Here is a 27,828-nt window from a genome sequence, read left to right as displayed (position 1 = left end):
CTCGCCACGCCGCCGGATAACTTGGGGGGAAGTGAGGCGGAAAGGTCGGAAGAAGGAGGGGGCGGCCCGGGGGAAGGGTGACCGGGGGGAGAGAGAAGGCAGAAGAGGCGGAGAAGGAAAGCCGAGCCGGGAGGAGAGGAAGAGGGACAGCGGGGGAAGGACGGAGGCAGGGTAGGGAGGGACGGAGGGACCGCTCCAGTCAGCGGGCGAGTGAGTAGCACTGATTTCCCCCAACCCTCCTCCGGCGGCGGAGAGTGGGGAGGGGGAGGAGAGGGGAGGGGCGGGATGGGACATACCAATAAGCCCCCGGGGGGGGGAGAACACCGTGACACCCCCCAGCTCCCGGGGCGAGTCCTTTGGCCGGCGGGGGCTGCGCCGCCCCTGGTGTAGGCGGGCGCATTGGAGAGACTGGGGGGGGAGCGAGACGGTTTGCCCCGGAGAGAAGGAGAAGGTGGGAGCGAGCGGCTCCTTCCCCCCCCCCCCCCAGCGGGGTGGTGCGGCCCGTTCCGAGGAGGGCGCTGCGCCTCCCCGCTCAGTGACACACAGACCCGGCGCGGGGAGGCGGCGGCGGCTGGTCGGGGCAGCGGGGCGGGCTGGGCTGGGATCGTAGCGGCGGCGGCTGGGAGCCGAGTCCGGAGCATGGCGGGGACCCCGGCGGCCGCTCCCCCGCCGGCTCCTCCCGCTAGCGGGGAACTTCCCGCTGCCGCCACCGCGGACGCTGCCTCCTCCCCTCCCCGGCGGCCCCCGGCGCTGCCCGGCCCGGGGCTGCTGGGGTTGGGGCTGCTCCTCTGCTGCGGTGAGTGAAACTTTTCCTCGGGCGGGGCCGGGCTGCGGGCGGGGCCGGGGCGGTTGCCGGAGTTCGGCGAAAGTTTTTGCGGCCGCGGGGCGGGGCGCGCCGGGGCGGGGGACGGACCCCAGAGGGAGCGGGGCGGCTGCGGGTGAATCTGGGGGGGCTGGCTCCCGGCGGGTGTGTGTGTGTGTGTGACGGGAAGAGCCCGGCTGGCGAGAGCCCCCCCGTGTGCGCAGGAGGGTGGGGGGTGCCCGGCCCGCGGCTCCCGGTGCTCCCGCTCCCGGGGTCGCCGCGGCCGGGGCGCGGTTGCTGGGCGCGGGGTGTGTTTAGATTCCACTTGTCGCGGCGGCGGGACCGTTACTGCGGGCGGGGCGCAGCCGGGGTGTCTCCCTGGGGCCGGAGCCTGGCCCGGCGCCAGCTGGCGAGGGAGGCTCCAGCAAACCTCCCCCTTTTCCAAAAACGGAGACTCCGGTTCGGAACAGCTGGTGGCTGGAGCCGCGTTGACTCCGCGCAAAGCGGGGTAACTGCAGCCGCCCAGCTCTCAGCACGTGGGTCTATAAATCACAGCCTGGGGGCTGGGCGCTATTTGTGAGTCTAGGGTCCTTTCTCTCCCCGCGCTCCCCCCCACCCCGCCCCCGATACTGCGAGTTGATACCGACCAGCTTGTGGTCTGCCCGGGGGACTGTTGATGATCCTCTCGCCCCTCGGCTGGAGACATAGGAGCTAGCGGTGCAGCGCGCACAGCCGGGCGTGTTGCGGGAGCCGAGGGGGTGGGTTTTCCGCACGTGTGCGACGGTGTCTCTTAGAGGGGTAGAAGTGTTCCTTGGCTTCTGATGCTGTCGCTTGAACGCTCCCCCGTGTGTGCTAGCAGGGGCAGTGGCTTTGGGGGGTGTACTTGTTCAGACTCCCTCCCTGCCGGGAAAGCGTGTTTTGCCCCCTCCCAAGCGGTCACACGTCCCCTTCACGCCTGCTGAGGCTGATCCTGTGAGTGGGGGCTTAAAGCACGGGGCCCCACCTGTAGTTTGATGTGGCCCTGTGTGGAAGATTTACACTCCCCCCGCAACTCTGCTCTTGCGGAGGGTAGCTGGGTCGGCAGTATGGTTGAAACTACTCAATGTCTTCTTGAAAAAGAAAGGGGGTACGGCCTGCTCGCATTAGGCGTTATGCGGGGATACAGGAGGAAAGTGGACTTGATGTTCGTTGCAAAAAAGAAATGAACGCAGCAGCAATTATGTCACTTTCCAGCGCAGTACCAAGTACCTAACGAGGCCTCAGCTGCTTCTTATCGCTCGCTGTGCACGCTCTTGGCGGTGGGTTTCATACAGCGCCTGGGAGCAGTGTGCCGCGAGAGTGCGTTGCGGCAGCGTTTTTGTATTCAGCGAGATGCCCTTGCAGGGAGGGAAGGAGAGCGCTGCTGCTGGAAGTGCGAACTGCTGCATCATTGCCTGAGGGGGCAGACTATCACAAAGTGTGCTTCACAAGGGTGGGGTAATAACAATTGGAATCGCAGAGAACGTGGACGCGCTCAGACTCAGAGCTCTGGATAATCGTCCACCGTACTTTACTGCTTTCTGTTCTTTGCAAGATGAGGTTTTCTTGGGCTCAATCACGCTGATCGTGAGCACAGCTTTGTTTTGCTTGGAATTGGGAGATGATAGTGTGTGAATGGCTAACGGGCTTAATTTCATCTGTCCAGGAGACGGTTATTTTTTGAGTTTGGTGCAAAAGTTAAATGTGCAGCATTTGATTTAACAGCTTGGGTTGTGCAGAATTAGGTAACTGAGTTAAGTCCAGGTGATATATGGTCTTGTTGGCACATATATGAAGTACTGTATGATCTAGAAGTGCTACAGAATTAGTGGAGTTGCAAGTGGTTAAGCAGAGCTTTCATTTGCTGTGTGGCATGCAGAAATCACTTCCAGAGTACAGCATCAAATCTTTGTGGACTGTCTTTCTTTTTCTGACCTATGGGTTGGAAGTTGTTAGACAACTAAAATTCAGCTGATCTACTGTAATTATTACACTGAATAAATAGATTTGAAAACTAGATGTCAAAACTACAGTTACCACTTTTGTGTATGTTTACAGACATGCTTTTCTTAGCTAGAAAATTGCCTGATGATCACACATAGTTACCATGTTTTATACTTGGCTGAAGGGACTCTCAAGACAACCATATTTTACTTACTTATTATTTTATATTTTGATTAAAATATAAAACTTCATGCTGAGCTATACGCCAACAACTTTTTTTCTCTAGACTGAGACAAAAGAATAAAAATCAGTTGGGATCTCATGCACCATACCTGTACTGTAGTGGGGAGGGGTTGCAAACACAGTAGGGAGCCATGTAAGTTTCTTTCAAATTTCTGTTTAAATAAAAAATGACTAGTGTATAGCCTGTTATAACTGTGTTGGTCCCAGGATATAAGAGACAAGGTGGGTGTGGCAGTATCTTTTGTGGAGCCCAGAGTGGAGTGCTAATGCTGCCAATAGCAGGTAGTTGGAAAGTCTTTCTCACCACAGAAAATGTCACAAAAGTTCAATCATACAGTATCAGGGCTGGAAGGAACCTCAGGAGATGCTCAACCCCCTGCTCAAAGCAGGACCAATCCCCAATTTTTGCCCCAGATCCCCTAAATGGCCCCCTCAAGGATTGAACTCACAACCCTGGGTTTAGCAGGCCAATGCTCAAATCACTGAGCTATCCTTCCCACCTAAAAGATGCTACTTCAGCCAGGTCGTGTCTCTGCTGAAAATCTTGCAGAAGTGTTTCCCTGAAACTGATGAGTTGAATCAAACTGGGTTTGGTGTTAATCAGCTCTATTTAGAGCCCTGAGGGACAGCTCTAAATATTGCAAATCTATAATGCATGTTAGAGTAAAAGGAATACAAGACCTATGGAGCTCTTGTACGTTTTCCTGGGTGTCTCATGAATAAAATAAGTTAACTTTTTTGGGGAAACAGTTCAAGAACTGGTGTCTCTATTGCTGCATGTCAGAAGGTTCTGTGGCTTCTAAAGAGGAAACTAATCGCACTTGTGTAAGATGTGGGGATATTGATAAATGACCAGTGCCAAGTAGACAGTAGCAGACTGAATCAGTGGTAAACTGGTGGTCAAACTTTTAATTATCAAGCCTAGTACTGTAATACATTTCTTCGGTTATAGTTACCTAATAATCATATTGCAAGTGGTAAAAGGCATGCTTTCCTAGCCTTGATAAACTGGATGGCTAAAATCTCTGTTGTTGTTTCTGATCTATGTAAACTACATTGAATGCCATTATCCATTTCATTACACTTAAACACAAGGCTTGTCAAAAAGTTGGAATGCCTGCTTTATGTAGTGCAATGTTTTCAGCCTGATTAAAAACTTCTACAGTATTGGGTAAGTGTCTTGTATAGATGTAGGTAGAAGCCTGAAGCACAAGAAAATATTTAGTGATTCTTCAACAGCATTTTGCTTTCTCTCAACAAACAGTTCTTAAACTGTCTGTACTAAATCTTTGGCTAAAATTGCCCACTTTCATGATTTCTTATCTCTTCCTCTGCTGCTACCACCACGATGCTTTAATGCTGCCGGGTACGAGAGTGACACTTCCTGGGCATGAGAGAAACTTATTTGTGCCCACCAGAGTAAACCTTTCCTGTTATAGCTAACCTTAGGCTCCACGACCCTCGCTTTTTCCCACTGTAGGTTAGCAATATACATCCCTCACTTTGGTACACTTGAGTGCCCACTCCTTTGCTTTCAGTGTGCACTGCAGGTGTCCAGGTTTGCTGCCTCAGAGAAAGCAGTACACCTCGGTTCATGCTTTCCTCAGCACAAGGAGCTTAGACAGATTTATAGTAAAAACAGACTGAAGTTTATCAGAGAGAAAGATTTGCGTAAAAGCAAGTATTTGGAAACATAAGGCTGTAGGTAAATGGAAATACAACATACAATCTATAGCTTATATTTACTTTCCTGTCTTATAAGATAACTTGTTAGTATCTCTCACTCACAGGTCATTCCTTGAAGCACTTGTCCATTTCCAAAATCTGGGATTCAGTTTTTGTGAGGCTCATGCTGGCAGAGTTCCTTCTCCTGTAATAGATCATCACTTGTGCCCCTTAATTTCTTACAGTCACATATCATTGTCTCTTGCCCCAAAGGGTCCTGATTTCTGAGAACTCTCCTAGGTTTGCTGGTCTTGGAGTATGGTCAAGGTTTCATCTTTTTTTAGACCATAAACAAAACTCTCTTCTTTGTTTGAGGTCCATTGTTCCTCTGTGGATTGGGTCAACCCTGTGACTTCCCCTTCTCAGGTGATAAGTTTCACTCCCAGTGGATTTGGAACACCATACTTCATGTACTAACATCTTACAAGAACAAAGACAATCAACTAGTTCTTTTCTTTTGGTAGAAACCACATATGACCCTCTTTGCTCTAACATTGAGAAAATGGTCAGACACAGATATAATCTCTGCCAGAGCTTGTTTGGGCATGTTGGTGTCACAGTCAGAGTCCAGGTCTACTCTGGGACCTGCTCTACGCTACAGAGTTAAGTCTATGTAAGGCAGCTTACATCAACCTAATTACGTGTATCTATACAACAGCCTCGCTCCTGCCAATGTGAGTGCTGCACTACACCGACGACATAACTTCAGCTCCATGAGAGGAGTATAGTTTGTCAGTGTAGTTAGGGGGACGCAGTGTCTGTGTAGACACTGTGGGTTATTTACATTTGCTGTTGGCTGTCGTTCTTGTCAATTTCATGGTTCCCACAGGGAGCCATGAAATTGACAAGAAAGCCAGGTGTGGGTTCTGACCCCAGGGCAGGTTGGCTGCTGGGCTGGGCTCCTGCCCGGGTTCCCCACTCCCAGCCAGGTAGCTAGCCGGGCTCCTGATGGGGAGCTGCATGCAGAGCTGAGAACCTGGGCTCTCAGCCCCCCCCCACTGCTCCTCTTAAGTTGATGGAAGTGCACCATCGACAGAAGGAAGGTAGTGAGGACATGAACCACCGCAGTAATTATTACAGTGGCTGTAAGTTGACCTAACATAGGTCAGCTTAAGTTTGTACTGTAAACATGCCCTGGGTCTCACATTGTTACCACCAGTGCATTATTTCACCAGTCCTAGTAATAATGGGAAATAATAAAGAAAAATACCATGTGATATACATTGCTATAGTGAAAAGTGAAACTTTTTGGTATGTAACCAGAGAGAGCCTTAAAAGTTCTGAGCCCTTATGGAAGAGAACATTATGATCAAGGGGTATGGACCTTCTGTCATTGTTACTCAAGCAGAATACAAACCCTCCTGGGAAGAGGGTGTATGTGGGGAAAAAAAGACTAGCAGCACCTTTTGGTTTTTATTTAATGCTTCTTTTCCAGCTATACAGTAGAACCTCCGTTATTGATGCTTATTGATCCATAACTTGCCTGAACACCCAACACTGTTGCATTGCTTATCGTTAATGTCTGTCGTGGTGCTGTAGTGAAGTTCTGAAGGCACATCTACACTACAGGTACTACAGCTGTACTTGTGCCGCTGTACTGCCCATGTCGTAAAGCAGTTCTACTCGTAAGTGTAAACTAATGACTGCTTCCTTACTTTCTTTCTCTTCTTAGATCTGTGGTGTGTAAAACCGCAAATTGAAGCAGAAAGCTACATAAACAAAAGTGTGGTGAATGGAAACAATATAATAAAGTATGCCGTTTTAAATGCAAAATAGCCCCAAGGAAATATTGTATGTCTGTTAGTTTTTTTTTTTTTTTTAAACTTTCTTCTTGAAACAGTAGTTTAAAATCTTTTTTTCTTTTTACTGAAGCTTGACAAGAAATATCTCTGAGAGGGAGTTGAGTTTAAGTTGGTGGTGAAAAGATCTATATTCCTTAAAGGAAAGATTGGCATATCAACTTGAGAGTATAGTGAAGCTTTTAAAAAGAAGAATGGTTAAATAGGTTGGATTGTTGAAATTGAAATGCAAGTGTATGGGGAAGAACAAGGAAATGGGAGGAAGAGGCTACAATGTGTTCATAAATTTCTGCTGTGTTTTTTGTCTATCAAAATTATCAGCAGACTGGTCATACAGAGTGTCAAGGTTCCTTCCCCACTCTGAACTCTAGGGTACAGATGTGGGGACTGGCATGAAAACCTCCTTAGCTTACTTTTACCGGCTTAGGTTAAAACTTCCCCAAGGTACAAACTATTCTACCTTTTGCCCTTGGACTTCCGCTGCCACCACCAAACATCTAACACCGGTTACTGGGAATGAGTCCGTTTGGAAACGTCTTTCCCCCCAAAATCCTCCCAAATCTTACCCCCTTTTTTCTGGGGAAGGTTTGATAAAAAAAAATCCTCACCAATTTGCATAGGTGACCACAGACCCAAACCCTTGGATCTTAAGAGCAATGAAAAAGCATTCAGTTTTTTAAAAGAAAAATTTTAATAGAAGAAAAAGTAAAAAGAATGACCTCTGTAAAATCAGGATGGTGAATACCTTACAGGGTAATTAGATTCAAAACATAGAGAATCCCTCTAGGCAAAACCTTAAGTTACAAAAAGACACACAAACAGGAATATCCATTCCATTCAGCACAGCTTATTTTCTCAGCCATTTAAAGAAATCGGAATCTAACGCATATCTAGCTAGATTACTTACTAAATTCTAAGACTCCATTCCTGTTCTGTCCCCGGCAAAAGCATCACACAGACAGAGAGAGAGAGGCTTTGTTTTTTCCTCCCCCCCAGCTTTTGAAAGTGTCTTGTCTCTTCATTGGTCATTTTGGTCAGGTGCCAGCGAGGTTATCCTAGTTTCTTAACCGTTTATAGGTGAAAGGGTTTTTCCCCTGGCCACGAGGGATTTTAAAGGTGTTTACCCTTCCCTTTATATTTACTTGATTTCCATTGAAAAGCTAGTAAAACTGAAGCCAGTAGACTAAGGCAAACTCTAGTGTTAGATTAAACCAGTTTTCTAAATTCAGGTATTTCAGAACATCCTGGCTCTTTCTAATTATTGCTAAAATAGTTTGACAGGTAATCTAAAAAGGAGAGTGTGACTATGTGTACCTGTTTGTTACTGGTAACAGGAAAAGCAGATGGAGTTGTGTAGAGGGCCTAAAAGGAAGTAGAGAAACTTGAGGGATAACTTCCAACCATGAAAAGAGGATGGTTACTGCTGAGATATATTGACATAGGAACATGTTAATTGCAATACTGGATCACATTCAAGGCTCATCTAGTCAGGTTTCCTGTCTCTGACAGTCGCCACTGTCACAGTTCAGGGCAACTGCACCTGTATTTCCCTTTAATAGCCCAGCGCTGGCATCCACTCTCAGGCTTCCAGTTCTGCAGCTGTTACCCCTCTTGGATGGAGAGATGAGTCCCTCTTCCTCCTAACTAGGATATTTTCAGGCAACACTGTTTCTTGCCTTCATTGTGTATTTCCCAGCACAGACTGGTTGTTAATGGCCACCTGCTTTCTTTCTCTTTAGAGATAGCCAATAAGTGTAATTGCTACAGTTGGAAGGTACCACACAGTGTTTCCTATGCAAGCCTACTTTAGTCTTAAAATAAAAAGCTTAACAGAGAAAACATGTTACAAAAAATGAACCTACATGCATGTTAATAAGCTTACCAGATTTAAACCCAACCCTAACATGAATTCGGCAAGACAGGACTTTCAAATCCACACCAAAGGAGAATTCCACAAGTTCGTTACAGCTTGAGCTCAGAACAAGCATCCCATTCTTCCAACCCTGTGCTAAGGATTGGGGCTTTTGTGTACTGGGGGTCATGCTGGTCCTTAGAGAATCCAGCTTGAACGAGTACATGCATATCTTTCCAGAACAGTGGCTTCAAAGTGTTGATAATGGAGGAAGAATATTAGTATTCCCCCTCCCTACTAAAGAAGGTATGTCTGCAGCATCAATGCATATACAATTGCATTTTTAATACAATGTACCCCAAAAGTATTAATCCTAATTCAATAAAACTTTATTGAATGCAATTAAGATAGGCTTAATTAATAAAATTTGTTCAGGATATTGTCAGTCTGTCCAGTCGCCACCAGATAAGTTAGAACATCAGGTAAAAACTTTGCTGTAGGCAGATGTGAGTTAGTGTGCCCTAAACCTGGTAAGAAATAAATAAGATGGTGTCAGAAACTTGACTCTCTGTGAATTGGCAGAAATCCAAGGAAAAGAAAATGCCCAAGTTGACTCCTCTACAAGAAACTACATTTGGAACATAAGAACTGCCACACTGGGTCAAACCAGTGGTCCATCTAGCCCAGTATCCTGTCTCCAACGGTGGCTGGTACCAGAGCTCAGGGGAGTGTAAAGAACCGGGTAGTTGGAGTGATCTTCTGTTTTCCCCTTCTGGCTTTTGATAGAGGTTTAGGGTCACTCTGAGCATGGGATTGCATCCCTGACCATCTTGGCTAATAGCCGTTGATACATCTATCCTCCTTAAGTTTATCTAATTCTCCTTTGAACCCAGTTATACTTCTCACCTCCAACATCCTGTGGCATTGAGTTCCGCAGGCAAGTTGTATGTTACGTTAAATCTGCTGTCCATTAATGTCATCAAATGACCCCTGGTTTTGTATTTTGGGAAAGGGTAAATGACTCTTCTCTATTCACTTTTTCCACACCACTGATGATTTTACAGAACTTTATCATATGCCTCCTCCATCTTAGAAGAAAGGCCACCAAGTGGAAGAGCCCTAATCTTTTTAGACTTTCCTTGTCTGGAAGCTGTTCCACAACCTTGAAAATCATTGTTGCCCTTCTCCGAACCTTTTCCAGTTCCACTATATCCTTCTTGACATGGGACAGCTAGACCTAGACACAGTATTCAAGGTTTGGGTGCACCATGATTTTGTATTGTGGCAGGATATTTTTGGTCTCTTTCCTAATAGTTCTGTTAGCCTTTTTGATTGCTGCTGCTCAGTGAGCTGAAGTTTTCAGAGGACTCTCTGTGATGACTCAAAGATCTTTCTGAGTAGTAGCAGATAATGCAGGACCCATCCTATATATGTAGTTGGGATTATTTTTTCCACTGTGCATTACTGTGCACTTACCAGTGTTGAATTTCATCTGCCATTTTGTTCAGGCACCCAGTTTAGTTAGATCCCCCTGTAACTCTTTGCAGTCAGCTTTGGACTTTACTGTCTTGAGTAATCCTGTATCATCTGCACACTTTGCCTCCCCGCTGTTCAATCCATTTTTCAGATAATTAATGAATGTCGATTAGCACAGATCCCTGTATTTACCTCCTTTCTATTGTGAAAACTGACCATTTATTCCTACCATTTGTTTTTTGTCTTTTAACCGGTTACTGATCTATGAGAGGACCTTCCCTGTTATCCCATAACTGTTTAGTTACTTAAAAGCCTTTGGTGAGGGACCTTGTCAGAGTCTTTCTGAAATTCCAGATACACTATATTAACTGGACCACCCTTCTCCACATGCTTGTTGACACCCTCAAAGAAATCTAATAGATTGGTGAGGTCTGACTTCCCTTTTCAAAAGCTGCATTGGCTCTTCCCTAATGGCCTGAGGCCTTAATGGCTTGACCAGATAAGCAAATAGAACAGAAAAATTTACAGGTCATCTCACTAACTCAAACAGTGGTGAGTTAAGTAAAAAATATTGATAAGTTTCTCGGAAGTAGATAAGAACCGTTGCGTTATTGACTAGAAATTGAAAATGGAGTTTGTTACACAGAAGAATGCAATACCTGCATGGATGTTCTTTTACTCAAGTGAACAACCTAGAGAAAGCATGGAAGTTTTTAAATGTATGAATAAGCTATTGTCACAGAATCAGTGAACAAGTGAGTTCAATAGGCAGTCTTTAAAATAAAAAAATAAAGAATAAAAGGAAAATAATACTTGATGTTGCAGTAGTGATCCAACTGGTGTAGCAATCTGAGCTTCTGAAAGTGTAAGTCACCTTCAAGAAAGCAGTGGCGCTATAGTGCAACTAGTAGTGAAAGAACTTAGGTGGAAAAACAAACAATAAAACACTTCCTCCCTTGATACATGGCAGGTATGGTAAAGAATACAAAACAGATGAGATCTACGCAGCCAGTGGAAGTTTGTGCAGGAAAATGTTCAAGAAGCTGGCGGGTGGGGGGGACTCTCTTTGGAAACAAAGGAATTCAGGAGATGGGTATGATTAACTTTGCTTGGGTTCTCTATCTTCCTTCCATGTCAGATGGATGTTATGCCAGGGATTGTGGGTTCGAGTCTCATCTGGGGGGAAAAACTTTTGGGGGGGAGGGATAGCTCAGTGGTTTGAGCATTGGCCTGCAAAACCCAGGGTTGTGAGTTCAGTCCTTGAGGGGGCCATTTAGGGATCTGCAGCAAAAATTGGAGATTGGTCCTGCTTTGAGCAGGGGGGTTGGACTAGATGACCTCCTGAGGCCCCTTCCAACCCTGGTATTCCCTGATTATGGTAGGTTATTGACTTCTCAACCCCTTCTCAATAGCAGGTGGAAGAAGAAGAGATCTTCAGCCCCAGAATCAGTCTTACACTGAATTTATTATATATAGTGTTAAATTAAATGCATATTACTTAAATACAGTGTTAAATTAAAAACTGGTTAAGGTTCAGAAGTGACTGATTGCTGAAGAGAAACCGAAGGAGATGAGCCCTAAATTGGAGTAGTCTAGAGCTGCAGTCAAAGGGCTGGGACAATTGCATGGCCAAATATTTGTGCTAGATCCTGTTCCTTCATGGGATCAGTGTGGCCAACCTGATGAGCCTCAATAAAAACTGTGCTGAAGGATGCAATGAGCGGGGTCCCAGTTGACCCAGGCCCACCAGACGTAGACAAGGAAGGAAGATTGTGGTTTCTTTGGGGGAGAGGAGAGAGGAGTATTGGGAAGAGTTTTTCCGGAAGGAGGGCAGGATGGGGACATGACACTTTGGAACTTGCTGTGAGTCCAAACAACCTCCCTAATTGGTTTCATAAACATCCCTAAAAGTCTCAGCACAAGGTTGGCATCTCTGCAAGAGGTAAGACTTAAGCCAAATTTAGAGGTAAGGTGATGTTTTTAGTGATCTTGTTTCAAGGATGTGTGGCTGAGTGTTCTCAAATAGGAGTCTAAGGCTTTTTTTTTAAACTGTTGAAGTCAAACTTTAAACTCACTAGAATTGAAACTATGACACCTGGTCCTGAAAAGCTGAGAGTTGATTCTGGATAACAGCTGGATGTAATAAGGGATGTGTCTGCAACAAAAAATACATAGTTTGGGCTGAGGTGCTTGGTGCTGCAGAAACAGCTGTCCTCAGCTGGTTAAAAAACTGCATTTCCACAGCCTGAACAAAGGGAGCCAACAGGCTTAGAATTCCTCAAATGGGTTAACGGTCATCATCAGTTAAGGGACTTGATCACCCAAGTAAAGAAATTGGGGCAAAATTCTTGAATGCCAGAAGATGGCTATATCTTAAAGCCAAAGTGTGAAGCCAGTGATTTTCCTAGAACTGTAATGTTGCTGAAAGACTTTTTTTAGCTTAGTGTGGAAGAATGTGTGAGAGATCCTAAATCAATAGCAGAAAGTGAGGCAGAAATTTAATCTGCCAGGCAGTAATTCTACAGTAACTCTAATGTGATAGAATGGCGTCAGGGATTATACAGTGGCATTAATCAAAGATGGTGGTTAATGTTACTTCCTATGACTTCAAATACCTCATGGTATTAGGAACAAGGAGAGAGTCTGTCTTAGTGGGTACTAAGTACACAATGCCTGTTCTTTACTCTCTAGGTCTGGAACCTTCCAAAGAATTCCATGAAAATCGGAGTTTGTTCCCTTAAATTGAATAAATTGAATTTGCAAAATGGGCATGCTTTAGATGAATGGTTTTGCAGTAGCTGTTACTGGGGATAGGAGGAACTCCTTGCTCTGTAGGTTAATTCTGGAGGCTCTATAGAAATTGTAGTATTTGAGTCTTGGTCTTAGGGGGAAAAATAATTGGGTTCAGCTGCCTCTGAGATGCTTTCCCATAGAGCCTTCTTTTCTCCCCCCACTCCTCTGACACAGTAGTCACATCCCAGCTGGCAAGTGCAAGATGATGTGTTAGTAGAAGGGTAGTAGAAAGTACTTAGGAGGTGAACATGGCTACTACTGTAGCCTAAGATGGATAGCCTTGGTAAGTGCGAATGCACACTGGAATTTGCACCCCTCCTATCTGAGGATAATGATGTTGGAGGAATTAGCGATGTATCAGTGAAGTAGTCCTGGGGAGCTCACTGGGTGGTAATAAGCAGCACTCTCAGTCTAAGTGAGCTCTCGCATGCCTTCAAGAATAAAAATGTCTTAGGTCCAGGATTCATTTTCTGGTGGTTCTCAGCTGATGTTGCTTTGAGGGGATAGAAGAAATGAGGGTTTATAATTACTTAACCAGACATGTTTCCCCTTCGATCAACAGGCTGCATTCCTCCTTGATCAAGGGAGTATGGGTGCTTAACCCTCTGAGACATGGCTACTTCAAAGAGATGTAAAGCCCTAATATTTCCTTTCTGATGACAGCTGAGTAAGTTCTGGGAGGTAAAATATGACTGGTGGTCGCTTTACAGAATTTAAATGTAGCTGAACAAATCCAAGTGAGCAAAACACCAGAGTAAATAAGATATGGGGCTGGGTTCTGTGACAGTGAATAAAAATGCAGAGCCAGACCTCGAGTTGTATTTGATCAACTGCAGGAGTGAATAAATTTGGCCTTTAGAAAAACAAAAAAAACATACCTATAGAAAGGGAAAATAAGTGAAAACATGAAGCAGAAATGAAAATCTGACACTGTTTCATGGAAAATCACGGGAAGGTGTTGAGTTCTGATGTGTTGGGGTAAGAGTAGGATTGGGATGTCTACTGGGTGTTTCAACATAGATGTGTTTCCTTCCATCAAGTGTCAGCCTCATGGCCACTTAACAAGTGACAGTGAACTTGAAGGGTATGCCCCATCTACAGTATTGCAGCTGCTAGTCTAGAGTCTGGCTCTGTACAAACTTCTTTTGAGAAAGATCGGAGAGATCCTGAAGTTGCCAGTCATGGAGTAAACTGACTATGAAGGGTAAGCTGCTTTGTAACTCCCATTAGAGGCCAGTACATACATGGAGGAACAAAAGTATAGAGCCCTGTTGATGCTCAGTTACAACATTTTATTAAATCTCAGTTGATTTGAGGTCAATCTTGCTATTGAAACTCCAGTCATTCTAGTTAGCATATAAATATTAATGACTGGTTTTTGCTAAGAAACCACTTGCCTTAGTGCCTTGGGGCAATGAGTTGCACAAGCAATTGTGTGAAAAAGTTTTTGTACCAGATTTAAATGAACTGCCGATACACAATGAAAGTCCACCCTCTCAAAATACAAGTGTAATAGAATTAAGTGTGCCTGGCATACCTTGTATGCTGTTAAATATTTCATATGTTTATCCTATCTCCCTCCCCCCTCAAAGATAAAATGTTCCCATCTTAACAAACCCTGTTAATATGGAAGCATTTTCATGCCTTTAATTTTCATAACAATTTCTGAATCTCTTTGATTTCTGCTACCTCCTGCCTTGGAAGGTAACCAGGAATTAGTTATGTACATATGAACATATGTTCGATATTCTTTTGCATCCTAACACTTGAGCTTTTTAGACTGAGGCTGCATGTTAGCAGGTCTTGATTGAGCCTATGACAATGACTCTTAATTGAAATGAATTGAACTTTTTTTAGTATAGAACAGGGTAAGACACATTGAAAGCTAGAATGTGCTTTTGTCAGCGAATAAGTTCATCTGCTGCTGTTGCCTGTTCTTCTACTTTAGTTAGGTCACTCTTCGATTTCATTCTCTCACCTCAGTGTCAACTTCCTCTAGCAGACAGTTAATATACCAAACACTGACCCTAGTGAAGAACCTTGCAATGTCCTCCTAATAGCTTTTTGCTATAACAAAAATTGACTGATCTCTGATCTTTGATAGTCATTTGTCTCTCCATAAGTACTGTACTTTGACCATCTTTTGAGGGGCTTTTTCAGATGCTTGAGTCATAATTTGGTCTCTTTTTTTCTTTATTTACTACTTGAATGGTAGAAGTTAGGACTAAAAGAAGGAAAGTAAAGATTAAACTTGGAATGAATAAAAAGGATGAGGTAGTAATAACTTAGTTTATGCAGAGGCAGAGCATGCAGGAGGAAAACAAAGGAAAATATACACTGACTACTTTTTTTTAAAATGATTTGAACACATGTTTAGAAGACCATTATTAGCAAAAATCAGATCACAAATACATGTATCTTTGTCAGCGGAAGCTGGCAGATTCCCTCTTAAACTATTCAAGAAATAAAATGTAGTGACAAGAAGAATGAATACCCTAAGTGGTGAGAGGGCAGGAGTCAAGAATGAGGGAAGAGGAGAGAATGGATCTTCATCTTAAAAAATAAATAAATTTTAAAATCCATTACTTCAGCATGTCAAAATGACAGTCTTGGGCTTTTTAAATGCCAAAAACATGGACAAACTAAAGTCTTGTCTACCTTGATTTGTCTGGACAACTAGATAAAGTGAAGTGTTGTAAAGGCCAAGACTATAACAGGGTTCAGAAAAGAACTAGATAAATTCATGGAGGATAGGTCCATCAGTGGCTATTAGCCAGGATGGGCAGGGATGGCGTCCCTAGCCTCTGTTTGCCAGAATCTGGGAATGAGTGACAGGGAATGGATCACCTGATCATTCCCTCTGGGGCACCTGGCATTGGCCACTGTTGGAAGACAAGATATTGGGCTAGATGGACCTTCGGTCTGACCCAGTATGGCCGTTCTTAAAGTGATTGGAGGCTAAGTCTTCTCATAAAGAGATATTCCAATTGGCCACCCAAACACTGAATCAGGTGTTTAAGGTAGATGTTAACTAAAGACTTCCTTACAGCCTGACAAAATAACAAGCCAGTTGGTCACTGAGTTGTATGTCCTGTAATGTGGTAATTACATTTGTTAAAACAAAACTGAAGACATGGTATTAAAGATTAAAATAAATAAATAAATATATTTTTTTTGAAAAACTTTTTGTGGGATGAGTGTAGAGAAAAGTAGAGCTCGTTTGTCTAATTTCCCTCCTACAGCAGGGAAGCCTAATGACAATCGAATCCCCTTTTCCCCCACACAGCACAAGTCACTTCTAAAGAATGTCTCAAAGTATATGCCTTTGGACTAAAAACAAATGCAGACAGAATTATGTATGTACTGAGCAGGAAGAGAGGCCAGGGAGGGGCTCTAGTGTAGTTCCTGTTCAGAAGCATTTAGCAAGATAGAAAAGATAAAATTACTTGGATAACAAGACTATCCAACGTTGTCATGCCTCACTGTTTCAACCAATCTGTAAGTACTAATGATATAAGATGTAATGTGTGGGGATGGATTATTATCTGACTTCTGTGTGGTGGTTAAATTTTTGTCTAAAGTACTTAGTGCTGGCTACTGTCAGAAATGAGATATTAAAAAAGATGAAACTCGGGTCTGATCCAGTGTGGGAACGGACTTGTTTTTCTATGTAATAAGTCACATTTGTACAAAGAATGCAAGTATTTTCACTCTTAAATTAAGAACCTGTAGCTGAATGCTTTGTGACCATTTGATTTTAAAAAAACAAAGGGTTCCCGATCACCAGTTCTGCTGCTAGCCTGCTGAGTGACCATGGGAAAGTCACTTCATCTCTCTGCCTCCATTTCCTCATCTCTGAAATGGGGATAATGATACTGACCTCACTTATAAATGTTTTGAGACTTACTGATATGTGCTATGCAAGGTCTAGGTATTTTTGTCTTTTTGGTATTGTAGGTTAAGGTGAAAAAAAAAAAAAAACACAATTAAGACCTTAGTCTGTATTGAGTAACCCTCTTCTTGACATAAGTATTACGAAGTAGCCTCCTATTTAGTTTACGAGGGTCCTTCATTTACCTTTGTCAGAAAGCTTGTTGCCTTGGTATGTCAAACATATGTCTTACATGAAATGGTATTAGACAAAATATTAAAAATGTTAAGATTGCTGCAAAGTGAGGTGCTTACAAATTAAATAACATGAATTAAGACTGCCTTTTGAACATAACTTGGGCCGCTTGAGTACATAAATTATGATAGTGTTCAATTACATGAACATATTTTTTCCTCAGGATCCCTGCCTCCTTCAGTTGCAGAATGAGCAACTGTTGAATATTCATTTTATGTTCAATGTGTGACCCCTGCTTTATTTACTGCATAACATTCAAACCTTGCTCTGAATAGAGAATCTTCTCATGAGCTTTTCTGTGGGCTGCTCGTTGAATCTGAGTGCTTGACAAGCATCAATGAAACTCTTTACAATGTGCTTATAAGGCGATGTGATATTACTTCTTGTTGCAGAATTGAGCCACAGATAAAGGCAAAAATTGTCACAAGTTACCTCTTGCTATGGGTGCCCAATTTGTGATGGGTAAGGCCTGTTTTTGTTTATGTCAGATTAAATTTTATAGCATATTGGGTGTTCGGATAAGAGCTCCCATTAACTTAGATTGTAGTTGTGGTTGCTGAGACCTTCTGCAAATCAGCACGTAGGGTCTCAAGTCAGCACCTAGAAATGAGATGCTCACAATTAGTGAACACGTGAAAATTTGTATAAGTGACTTTGTGGCACAGGAAGAAAATTTTCCAGGGCTGTGTAAAACTGCCCAAACCATGAGACTGACCATTATGTTCCTGCAGTTCCTTACCTTAATCACAACACTTCCAACTTTGATTTAAAAAAAAAAAAAAAACCTCAGTACACAACTGTTTTCCTCTGTGAGTGATTGTCCCTATGCGTATCGCATACGTAGGTATGCATGCTTGCCATGTGCCCAAGTCAGGAAATTCTTCAAAGCAGCGTCCATTGGTCTGCACACATGTGGTAGCTCTCCTTATGCTCCAGACTAAGGATATAAGAGGCAGTGTGGGTTGACGCCGCTCCAATTCTTCCTTACCACCATGTGGTGTGAGCATAGGTGCAGACTCCATGGGTGCTTCAGGGATGGAGCACCCACGGGAAACAAAAATAGTGGGTGCTTAGGTGTGGCAGCTGCAAATCAACTCTTGTGGGTGCGGGGGCCCCTCTCAACCTTTGGCGGATGGCAGGATTAGGTGTTTCCAACCAATCAGCTGTGGCGTGCAGCAGCCTATCAGCTGTTTGGCAGGGAGCCAGCAGATGAGCTCCTTCGCAGCATGTGGCTATAATTCCTAGCCCGGCTCCCACTGCAGGTAAAAGGGTCCCTTTCAAGGGCAGAGGGAGCAGAGTACCATTTAGGGAGGGCAGAGAGGGCTTCTGCTGCTTCCTGAGTTTCCTACCACAGCGGAGTGCAAACAGGAAAATGAACTGCCTCTGCTCCGCTGTCACCGGAGGAAGCCAAAGTCCTTAGCTGTGAGCTGAGCAAGAAGTTTCTTTGGCGATAGGGCTGTTCCGGAGGAGCTGGATCAGCAGCTCCTCCCTCTCCCTCGGCTGTAGGAAATGTAAATGCCCCCTTGTGTGGGCTGCTGTGTTTAGACCACATCCGAAGTTCGCTCCCAAGATGGTTTCCGTGTTTCACAAAAATCCGGTTATTCAGCTTCCAGCCTTTTATCCCAAACCTCAGCAGGATAATAGGGAAGCCATCCTCAATACACTCGCGTGAGGAGAGCCTTGACCTTCTATTTGGACAAGATAAGAGCCTTCAGAAAATCTTAGACTCTTCCTCTCTGTTGCAGACAGGTCAAAAGGTACTGTGATTTCAGCTCAGAGAATACACTACGGAATAAGGTCGAATTTATAGAAATCGGTTTTATATATTCGAGTGTGTATGTCCCCACAGAAAATGCTCGAAGTGCATTAACTCGGCGGAGTGCTTCCACAGTACCGAGGCAAGCGTCGACTTCCGGAGTGTTGCACTGTGGGTAGCTATCCCACAGTTCCCGCAGTCTCCGCTGCCCATTGGAATTCTGGGTTGAGATCCCAATGCCTGATGGGGCTAAAACATTGTCGCGGGTGGTTCTGGGTACATATTGTCAGGCCCCCATTCCCTCCCTCCCTCCGTGAAAGCAAGGGCAGGCAATCGTTTTGCGCCTTTTTTCCTGAGTTACCTGTGCAGATGCCATACCACGGCAAGCATGGAGCCCGCTCAGGTAACCGTCACCGTATGTCTCCTGGGTGCTGGCAGACGCGGTACTGCATTGCTACACAGTAGCAGCAACCCATTGCCTTCTGGCAGCAGACGGTGCAATATGACTGGTAGCCGTCATCGTCATGTCCGACGTGCTCCTGGCCACGTCGGCCATGAGCGCCTGGGCAGACATGGGCGCAGGGACTAAATTTGGAGTGACTTGACCAGGTCATTCTCTTTAGTCCTGCAGTCAGTCCTATTGAACCGTCTTATAGTGAGCAGGCAGGCGATACGGATTGCTAGCAGTCGTACTGTACCATCTTCTGCCAGACAGGCAAGAGATGAGGATGGCTAGCAGTCATATTGCACCATCTTCTGCCAGACAGGCAAGAGATGAGGATGGCTAGCAGTCGTATTGCACCATCTTCTGCCGAGCAGCCATGAGACGTGGATGGCATGCAGTCCTTCTGCACCGTCTGCTGCCAGCCAAAGATGTAAAAGATAGATGGAGTGGACCAAAACAAGAAATAGACCAGATTTGTTTTGTACTCATTTGCTCCCCCTCCCCGCCCCCGTCTAGGGGACTGATTCTTCTAGGTCACACTGCAGTCACTCACAGAGAAGGTGCAGCGAGGTAAATCTAGCCATGTATCAATCAGAGGCCAGGTTAACCTCCTTATTCCAATAAGAACAATAACTTAGGTGCACCATTTCTTATTGAAACCCTCCGTGAAGTCCTGCCTGAAATACTCCTTGATGTAAAGCCACCCCCTTTGTTGATTTTAGCTCCCTGAAGCCAACCCTGTAAGCCGTGTCGTCAGTCGCCCCTCCCTCTGTCAGAGCAACGGCAGACAATCGTTCCGTGCCTTTTTTCTGTGCGGACGCCATACCAAGGCAAGCATGGAGGCTGCTCAGCTCACTTTGGCAATTAGGAGCACATTAAACACCACACGCATTATCCAGCAGTATATGCAGCACCAGAACCTGGCAAAGCGCTACCGGGCGAGGAGGCGACGTCAGCGCGGTCACGTGAGTGATCAGGACATGGACACAGATTTCTCTGAAAGCATGGGCCCTGCCAATGCATGCATCATGGTGCTAATGGGGCAGGTTCATGCTGTGGAACGCCAATTCTGGGCTCGGGAAACAAGCACAGACTGGTGGGACCGCATAGTGTTGCAGGGTCTGGGACGATTCCCAGTGGCTGCGAAACTTTCGCATGCGTAAGGGCACTTTCATGGAACTTTGACTTGCTTTCCCCTGCCCTGAAGCGCATGAATACCAAGATGAGAGCAGCCCTCACAGTTGAGAAGCGAGTGGCGATAGCCCTGTGGAAGCTTGCAACGCCAGACAGCTACCGGTCAGTTGGGAATCAATTTGGAGTGGGCAAATCTACTGTGGGGGCTGCTGTGATGCAAGTAGCCCACGCAATCAAAGATCTGCTGATATCGAGGGTAGTGACCCTGGGAAATGTGCAGGTCATAGTGGATGGCTTTGCTGCAATGGGATTCCCTAACTGTGGTGGGGCCATAGACAGAACCCATATCCCTATCTTGGCACCGGAGCACCAAGCCGGCGAGTACATAAACCGCAAGGGGTACTTTTCAATAGTGCTGCAATCTCTGGTGGATCACAAGGGACGTTTCACCAACATCAACGTGGGATGGCCGGGAAAGGTACATGATGCTCGCATCTTCAGGAACTCTGGTCTGTTTCAAAAGCTGCAGGAAGGGACTTTATTCCCAGACCAGAAAATAACTGTTGGGGACGTTGAAATGCCTATATGTATCCTTGGGGACCCAGCCTACCCCTTAATGCCATGGCTCATGAAGCCGTACACAGGCAGCCTGGACAGTAGTCAGGAGCTGTTCAACTACAGGCTGAGCAAGTGCAGAATGGCTGTAGAATGTGCATTTGGACGTTTAAAGGCGCGCTGGCGCAGTTTACTGACTCGCTTAGACCTCAGCGAAACCAATATTCCCACTGTTATTACTGCTTGCTGTGTGCTCCACAGTATCTGTGAGAGTAAGGGGGAGACGTTTATGGCGGGGGGGGGGGAGTTGAGGAAGATCGCCTGGCTGCTGGTTACGCGCAGCCAGACACGAAGGCGGTTAGAGCACAGGAGGGCGCGGTACGCATCAGAGAAGCTTTGAAAACCAGTTTCATGACTGGCCAGGCTACGGTGTGAAAGTTCTGTTTGTTTCTCCTTGATGAAACCCCCTGCCCCTTGGTTCACTCTACTTCCCTGCAAGCTAACCACCCTCCCCCCCTCCCTTTAATCATTGCTTGCAGAGGCAATAAAGTCATTGTTGCTTCACATTCATGCTTTCTTTATTCATTCATCACACAAATAGGGGGATGACTACCAAGGTAGCCCAGGAGGGGTGGTGGAGGAGGGAAGGAAAATGCCACACAGTACTTTAAAAGTTTACAACTTTAAAATTTATTGAATGCCAGCCTTCTTTTTTTTTTTTTTTTTTTTTTTTGGGGGCAATCCTCTGTGGCGGAGTGGCTGGTTGACCGGTGGTCCCCCCACCGCGTTCTTGGGCGTCTGGGTGTGGAGGCTATGGAACTTGGGGAGGAGGGCGGTTGGTTACACAGGGGCTGTAGTGGCAGTCTGTGCTCCAGCTGCCTTTGCTGCATCTCAGCCATACACTGGAGCATACTGGTTTGGTCCTCCAGCAGCCTCAGCATTGAATCCTGCCTCCTCTCATCACGCTGCCGCCACATTTGAGCTTCAGCCCTGTCTTCAGCCCGCCACTTACTCTCTTCAGCCCACCACCTCTCTTCCCGGTCATTTTGTGCTTTCCTGCACTCTGACATTATTTGCCTCCAGGCATTCGTCTGTGCTCTGTCAGTGTGGGAGGACAGCATGAGCCCAGAGAACATTTCATCATGAGTGCGTTTTTTTCTTTCTAATCTTCACTAGCCTCTGGGAAGGAGAAGATCCTGTGATCATTGAAACACATGCAGCTGGTGGAGGGAAAAAAAAAAAGGAACAGCGGTAAAAAGACACATTTTATAAAACAGTGGCTACAGTCTTTCAGGGTAAACCTTGCTGTTAACATTACATACATAGCACATATGCTTTCGTTACAAGGTCGCATTTTGCCTCCCCCCCACTGCGTGGCTACCCCCTCAACCCTCCCCCCTCCCTGTGGCTAACAGCGGGGAACATGTCTGTTCAGCCGCAGGCAAACAGCTCAGCAGGAACGGGCTCCTCTGAATGTCCCCTGAAGAAAAGCACCCAGTTTCAACCAGGAGACCATGAATGATATCTCACTCTCCTGAGGATAACACAGAGAGATAAAGAACAGATGTTGTTTGAACGCCAGCAAACATACACTGCAATGCTTTGTTGTACAATGATTCCCGAGTACGTGTTACTGGCCTGGAGTGGTAAAGCGTCCTACCATGAAGGACGCAATAAGGCTGCCCTCCCTAGAAACCTTTTGCAAAGGCTTTGGGAGTACATCCAGAAGAGCCGCGAATGCCAGGGCAAATTAATCCTTTCATATGCTTGCTTTTAAACCATGTATAGTATTTTAAAAGGTACACTCACCGGAGGTCCCTTCTCCGCCTGCCGGGTCCAGGAGGCAGCCTTGGATGGGTTCGGGGGGTACTGGCTCCAGGTCCAGGGTGAGAAACAGTTCCTGTCTGTCGGGAAAACCGGTTTCTCCGCTTGCTTGCTGTGAGCTATCTACAACCTCATCATCATCTTCGTCCCCAAAACCTGCTTCCGTGTTGCCTCCATCTCCATTGAAGGAGTCAAACAACACAGCTGGGGTAGGGATGGCTGAACCCCCTAAAATGGCATGCAGCTCATCATAGAAGCAGCATGTTTAGGGCTCTGACTCGGAGTGGCCGTTCACCCCTCTGGTTTTCTGGTAGGCTTGCCTCAGCTCCTTAAGTTTCACGCGGCATTGCTTCGGATCCCTGTTATGGCCTCTGTCCTTCATGCCCTGGGAGATTTTGACAAAGGTTTTGGCATTTCGAAAACTGGAACGGAGTTCTGATAGCGCGGATTCCTCTCCCCAGACAGCGATCAGATCCCGTACCTCCCGTTCGGTCCATGCTGGAGCTCTTTTGTGATTCTGGGACTCCATCATGGTCACCTCTGCTGATGAGCTCTGCATGGTCACCTGCAGCTTGCCACGCTGGCCAAACAGGAAATGAGATTCAAAAGTTCGCAGTTCTTTTCCTGTCTACCTGGCCAGTGCATCTGAGTTGAGAGTGCTGTCCAGAGCGGTCACAGTGGAGCACTCTGGGATAGCTCCCGGAGGCCAATACTGTCGAATTGTGTCCACAGTACCCCAAATTTGACCCGGCCAGGCCGATTTAAGTGCTAATCCACTTGTCAGGGGTGGAGTACGGAAATCGATTTTAAGAGCCCTTTAAATCAAAATAAAGGGCTTCATCGTGTGGACGGGTGCAGGTTTACATCGATTGAACGCTGCTAAATTCAACCTAAAGTCCTAGTGTAGACCAGGGCTAAGTGGGTGCTGGGCTGTATTAAATGGTTACAAATTGTGTAATGTAACGCCCCCTTCTTCAATCTGCCTGCATTTTACAAGGTCAGTCTCCTCGTCCATCACTTTCTCCAAGGGTATTCCTGTATCAGAAATCTGCGGAACAGCTACTTGGGCATCAGCAAACACCTTTGCAGAACACTCTGCCATCCTGAGGGATTCAGCTGCAGATGCCAATTTTGGTGCCACCTGTCAGACTCTACTCCGAAGTTCCAGCCTCCAGTCATAGGAACTGTTCAGGAGTCTCCTACAGTGGAACACCCATAGGGACGCTATTCGAAGAAGCTACTCGCCTTGTGCAGTAACGATGGTTCTTTGAGATGTCTGTCCCTAAGATGATAGCACCATATAGCTCTCTGGATGGAAACTGAGTCCTTGGTTTGTCTTGTTGTGTACATCACAGAACACAAGGATGCGCTCCAGTATTTTTGTTTATGGGATGGAATATTATGATTTTTATGAAGACAAAGAACCTGGTAACAATTGCCACAAATGTGACCGGAACCCAAGTCTTTGAAGAGTGTCAAGTGATAATTTGGTGCCCAGGGTATGGGCCTTATTACTAGCAAACACCAAGTATCCATCTTTAGGAAATTGGGGCATTCAAAAATAACTCATTTTGGTCAAAGTTGACATTGATTTAAAATATTTACTCAGTCTACAGCAGAAACTTGACCATCTCTCCCACCTGGCAGATTACAAAGTTATTCATTAAAATGTGGGCTCTGAGGGATGTGCAGAAAACACTGCTTGTTGTAGTGCTAGGCGCTCAGTATGCGTTAGATCTTGTGCTTAATTTGTCTGAGAAGTTCAAGTAGACTTGCAGAGTATGAAATATCATGGTGAAATCCTATTAACCATGGGATCTAGTATTCTAATACCTTTCCCTACTTATGCTTAGAAAATTATTTTTGTTTAACTTTTAACACACACAGCCAACTCAAAATTAAGACCATCATGGAAAATTAAGAATATGAAAGGAAGTTACTGACTGAATCCTACCTTTACAGGAGTGTAGAAAGTTAAAAGGCTGTACAAGGTGTGCTTCCATTGTTATCTGGTGTAGTCAACAGGATTCATACTTTTCGTGCGTAGTCCTCCTAAAGATAGCTAAAATTATAAAGTAATGCAGTATTGTAAGGAAAGAAAGAAGTTACAAGGTGGTATGGTAGCTTTCAAACACAGTGTGAATGTTTTGTAATTCTTTAAATTCCTTGCAGATGGTAAAATGTGAATATAAACAGTAATTTCTCTAATTAATTGTTGGTTTTGTTAGCATCACTAAGACTGAACCGTAGAGCCAAGTTTAACAGCAGGTAATTAATTTTGAGATTTTAATTTAACACTTGATACAAAAGACCTTTTCATTTACCCACCCACAGATATGACCCTGCTACAAATAATAGGAGTACTGTTTTATCAAATATAGCTTTTAAATAGTCATGACTGACTTCCCCACTTCATATCACTGTGAAATATTCTTTTCAGGCACAAAACTTTAAAACTACACCACCTTCAGCTTTTAATCTCACATTTTCTTGACAAAAAATAGCTGTGCAGATGGTACAGCCTGGGCTGGAGCTTAGACTCGAAAGCCTACGGAGGAGGAGTGGGCTTCAGAGCTTGAGCTCCAGCCTGAGAAGCAACTTCAAAGTGCTGTCTACATAGCTATTGTTAGCCTGGTAGTGTGAGCCCCACAAGCCTGGGTCTGCTGACCAGGGCTGGGAGGCTCATGGGTGCAGGCTCCCTTTAAGAAGTGTGTTCTGCTCAGCAGTTGTTCCATCGGGGAGACCGCATTAGGTGACTTCCTAGCCAAAGAGACCAATTTTGATAAGTGGTTCCTCCAAATCATGGAGTTCTTTTCTGTGCAGCCAATTTGCTTCTTCCTCAGCTGGTTCTGCACGTAATGACCCTATGCTACAAAGGCATGTTCCTCTGTTCTCACCTGCCCAAGTTTCCTGTGTGAGGTTTTTTTGAGCCTCTTAAGCTCTGTGCTTTAAGACTTACCATCAGTGCTTGACTTTGTTTTCCTGCTTTTAGACTTTGTTCTCCAAATTCAGCCCTTTCAGACAGACTTGGTCTGATTGGGAAAACTGATTTCTTGAGGCTTTAATTATCCTATGTGTTTCCATTTGAATGGGAGCGATCAAGATATAATGAACCTCTGTTGCTCTGGATCTGGGAGACGCATGAGACAGCCATGACAACAAATGGCAGATTCAGCTGACACGGAGTTATTTAATCATAAGCAATTTAATAACATCCGTCAGAATTCAAAGTTGTACTTAGTCCTCAAATTGTCAAAGTCCATTTCTGCTCTACTGAATAAAGAAAGTTAGAGGAAATTTTAGGGAGAATGACGAGCAACCTTGACTTCAGACTGGTATCTCTGCAGTAGAGTTGTCGAACACCTTATTTTATGGTGGCAGAAAAGATAAATAAGCTTTTCCTATTAATTCAGGTCTCCTTAATCTAGCCAAGGGAATTTTGTGTCTCAGCATCATCATCATCAATAATAGAGATGTACCAACTGCCTTGGGCAAAATCCATGATAGTGTCTGTAACATACAAATTTGCTTAGAGGTAGCAGTTTCACTCCATTCACAGGGACAGGGAGTTGTATAAACTGGATGTTTCTGATAGACCTATTCCAGCTCCTTGGTCTTTTTGTATCACCAATTACCAGGCAGCAACGTCTTGTAACTACGTATTATGGAACACCATTGAGCTCCTTTAACAGCTGTTTACCAGAGGAGCAAAAGGAGGTTGCCAAGACTCTGGTCAGTGTGTCGAATTCAAGCAAAGCACTTACTGTGAGCAGCTTATGATCTGTTGAATATTAGCTCAAGACCTATGGCCATGGGCACAGCCTTAAGGAGACGGGGTTTGTTTAGATTATGGATTGAAAGACCTCAAATGGCCTAGCTCACCTTGACGCATAAGGGGTGAGGTAATGTCTTTTATTGGATTAACTTCTGTTGGTGAGAGACAAGCTTCCTGTGACCAACATGACCACAATAATACTGTATAGCTCAATTTGGTTTATTAAGTCAGGTAGCCCTGTGTCATAACCATATAGCTAAGGGTAGCCTAGAATTCCTTCTTACCTGTAAGGGGTTAAGAAGCTCAAATAACCTGGTTGGCACCTGATTAAAAGGACCAATGGGGAAAGAAGATATTTTTAAATCTGGGGGTGAGTGGGAAGACTTTTTGTGCTTTTGGTTTGTGTGTTCTCTGGGGAAGCAGAGAAGCATCAGGTCAGAAAACTCCTTCTCCTAAAATTATCCTAAAATGAGTCTTACTTTTTTTTTTTTTTTTTCAATATTAAGTAAATAAGGCAAGGCACGTTAGATTATTTTTTGTTTTTAGCTTGTGAATTTTCCCTGTGCTAAGAGGGAGGTTTATCCCTGTTTTTTGTAAATTTAAAGTTTTGCCTAGAGGTGAATCCTCTGTCTTTTAAATCTGATTACCCTGTAAAGTTACCTTCCGTCCTAATTTTACAGAGGTGCTTCTTTTACTTTTTTTCTTTATAATAAAGTTCTGTTTAAAAATCTGTTTTACCTATTTGGTTGGTAGATTATTCTCAAGCCTCCCCAGGAAAGGAGGTGAAAAGGTTTGGGGGGGATATTTTAGGGAACAGGAACGCAAAGTGGTCCTTTTCCTGAATTTTTGTCTAGCACACTTGGTGGTGGCAGCAGTACCCATCCAAGGACAAGAAAGGATTTGTTCCTTGGGGAAGTTTTTAACCTAAGCTGGTAAAAATAAACTTAGGGGGTCTTTCATGCGGGTCCCTACATCTGTACCCTGGAGTTCAGAGTGAGGAGGGAACCCTGACATGGTGGCAGAGCGGTGGGATCATTTTGAACCAGAAGCACAAACCTCAGGATAGTAAAAGGACTTTTATTTTCTTCTTTTAGCTGAGAGCAGCTGGAGGGTTTTTTTCCTTCTGCCTCAGGGTGGAGTAGTTAAATCCTGCAAGGGAATTCACAAGCTGTGTGGGGTTCCCCCCCCCCCTCCCTTCCTTCTAGCTCTCGGGTTAAGCTAGGCTAAGTGCAGAAAGGCTAGGATGACAGAAAATGACTTCCAGAAAAAACTGGAAATAGACAGATTTGAAGCTGAGGAAAGACAGAAGGAACATGAAAGACAGCTGGAACTCAGACGGATGGAGATTGATGCACAAGTGATCAGAAAAAAAAAAAAAAGCTGCTTGGGAGGTAGAAACAGCCAGAGAAGAGGCTGCTCATGAGAGAGCTAGGGAGGCCCAGCGGAAGGCCCAGAAGCATACTCAAGAGGAGAGGGAAAGAGAGAGAAAACATGGATTGGCTGTTACGGAGTTGAAGAAACAAAACCCTTCAGCTGCTGACTCAACTTCCCCAAAAATCCA

General features: G+C 45.0%; 1 protein-coding gene across 3 annotated transcripts in view; it reads left to right on the top strand.

Moving 5' to 3' along the window:
- The first annotated feature begins 401 nt into the window (after window positions 1-401).
- Window positions 402-27,828, top strand: part of NECTIN3 (nectin cell adhesion molecule 3) — a 122,667-nt gene continuing 95,240 nt past the window's right edge. Inside the window, exon 1 of one of the 3 annotated variants that reach the window (XM_037907406.2) lies at window positions 402-796. In XM_037907406.2, the coding sequence (XP_037763334.1) occupies window positions 640-796 (157 nt within the window). In that variant the 5' untranslated portion in view covers window positions 402-639. The remainder of the gene's footprint in view (window positions 797-27,828) is intronic. The other 2 variants (XM_037907411.2, XM_037907398.2) reach the window with 2 other exon arrangements.

This window comes from Chelonia mydas, chromosome 1, assembly GCF_015237465.2.
Source record: "Chelonia mydas isolate rCheMyd1 chromosome 1, rCheMyd1.pri.v2, whole genome shotgun sequence".
In the NCBI taxonomy this organism is placed as follows: domain Eukaryota; kingdom Metazoa; phylum Chordata; order Testudines; family Cheloniidae; genus Chelonia; species Chelonia mydas.
Note: the sequence above shows the minus strand (reverse complement) of the source record. Positions and strands in the feature narration are given on the sequence as shown.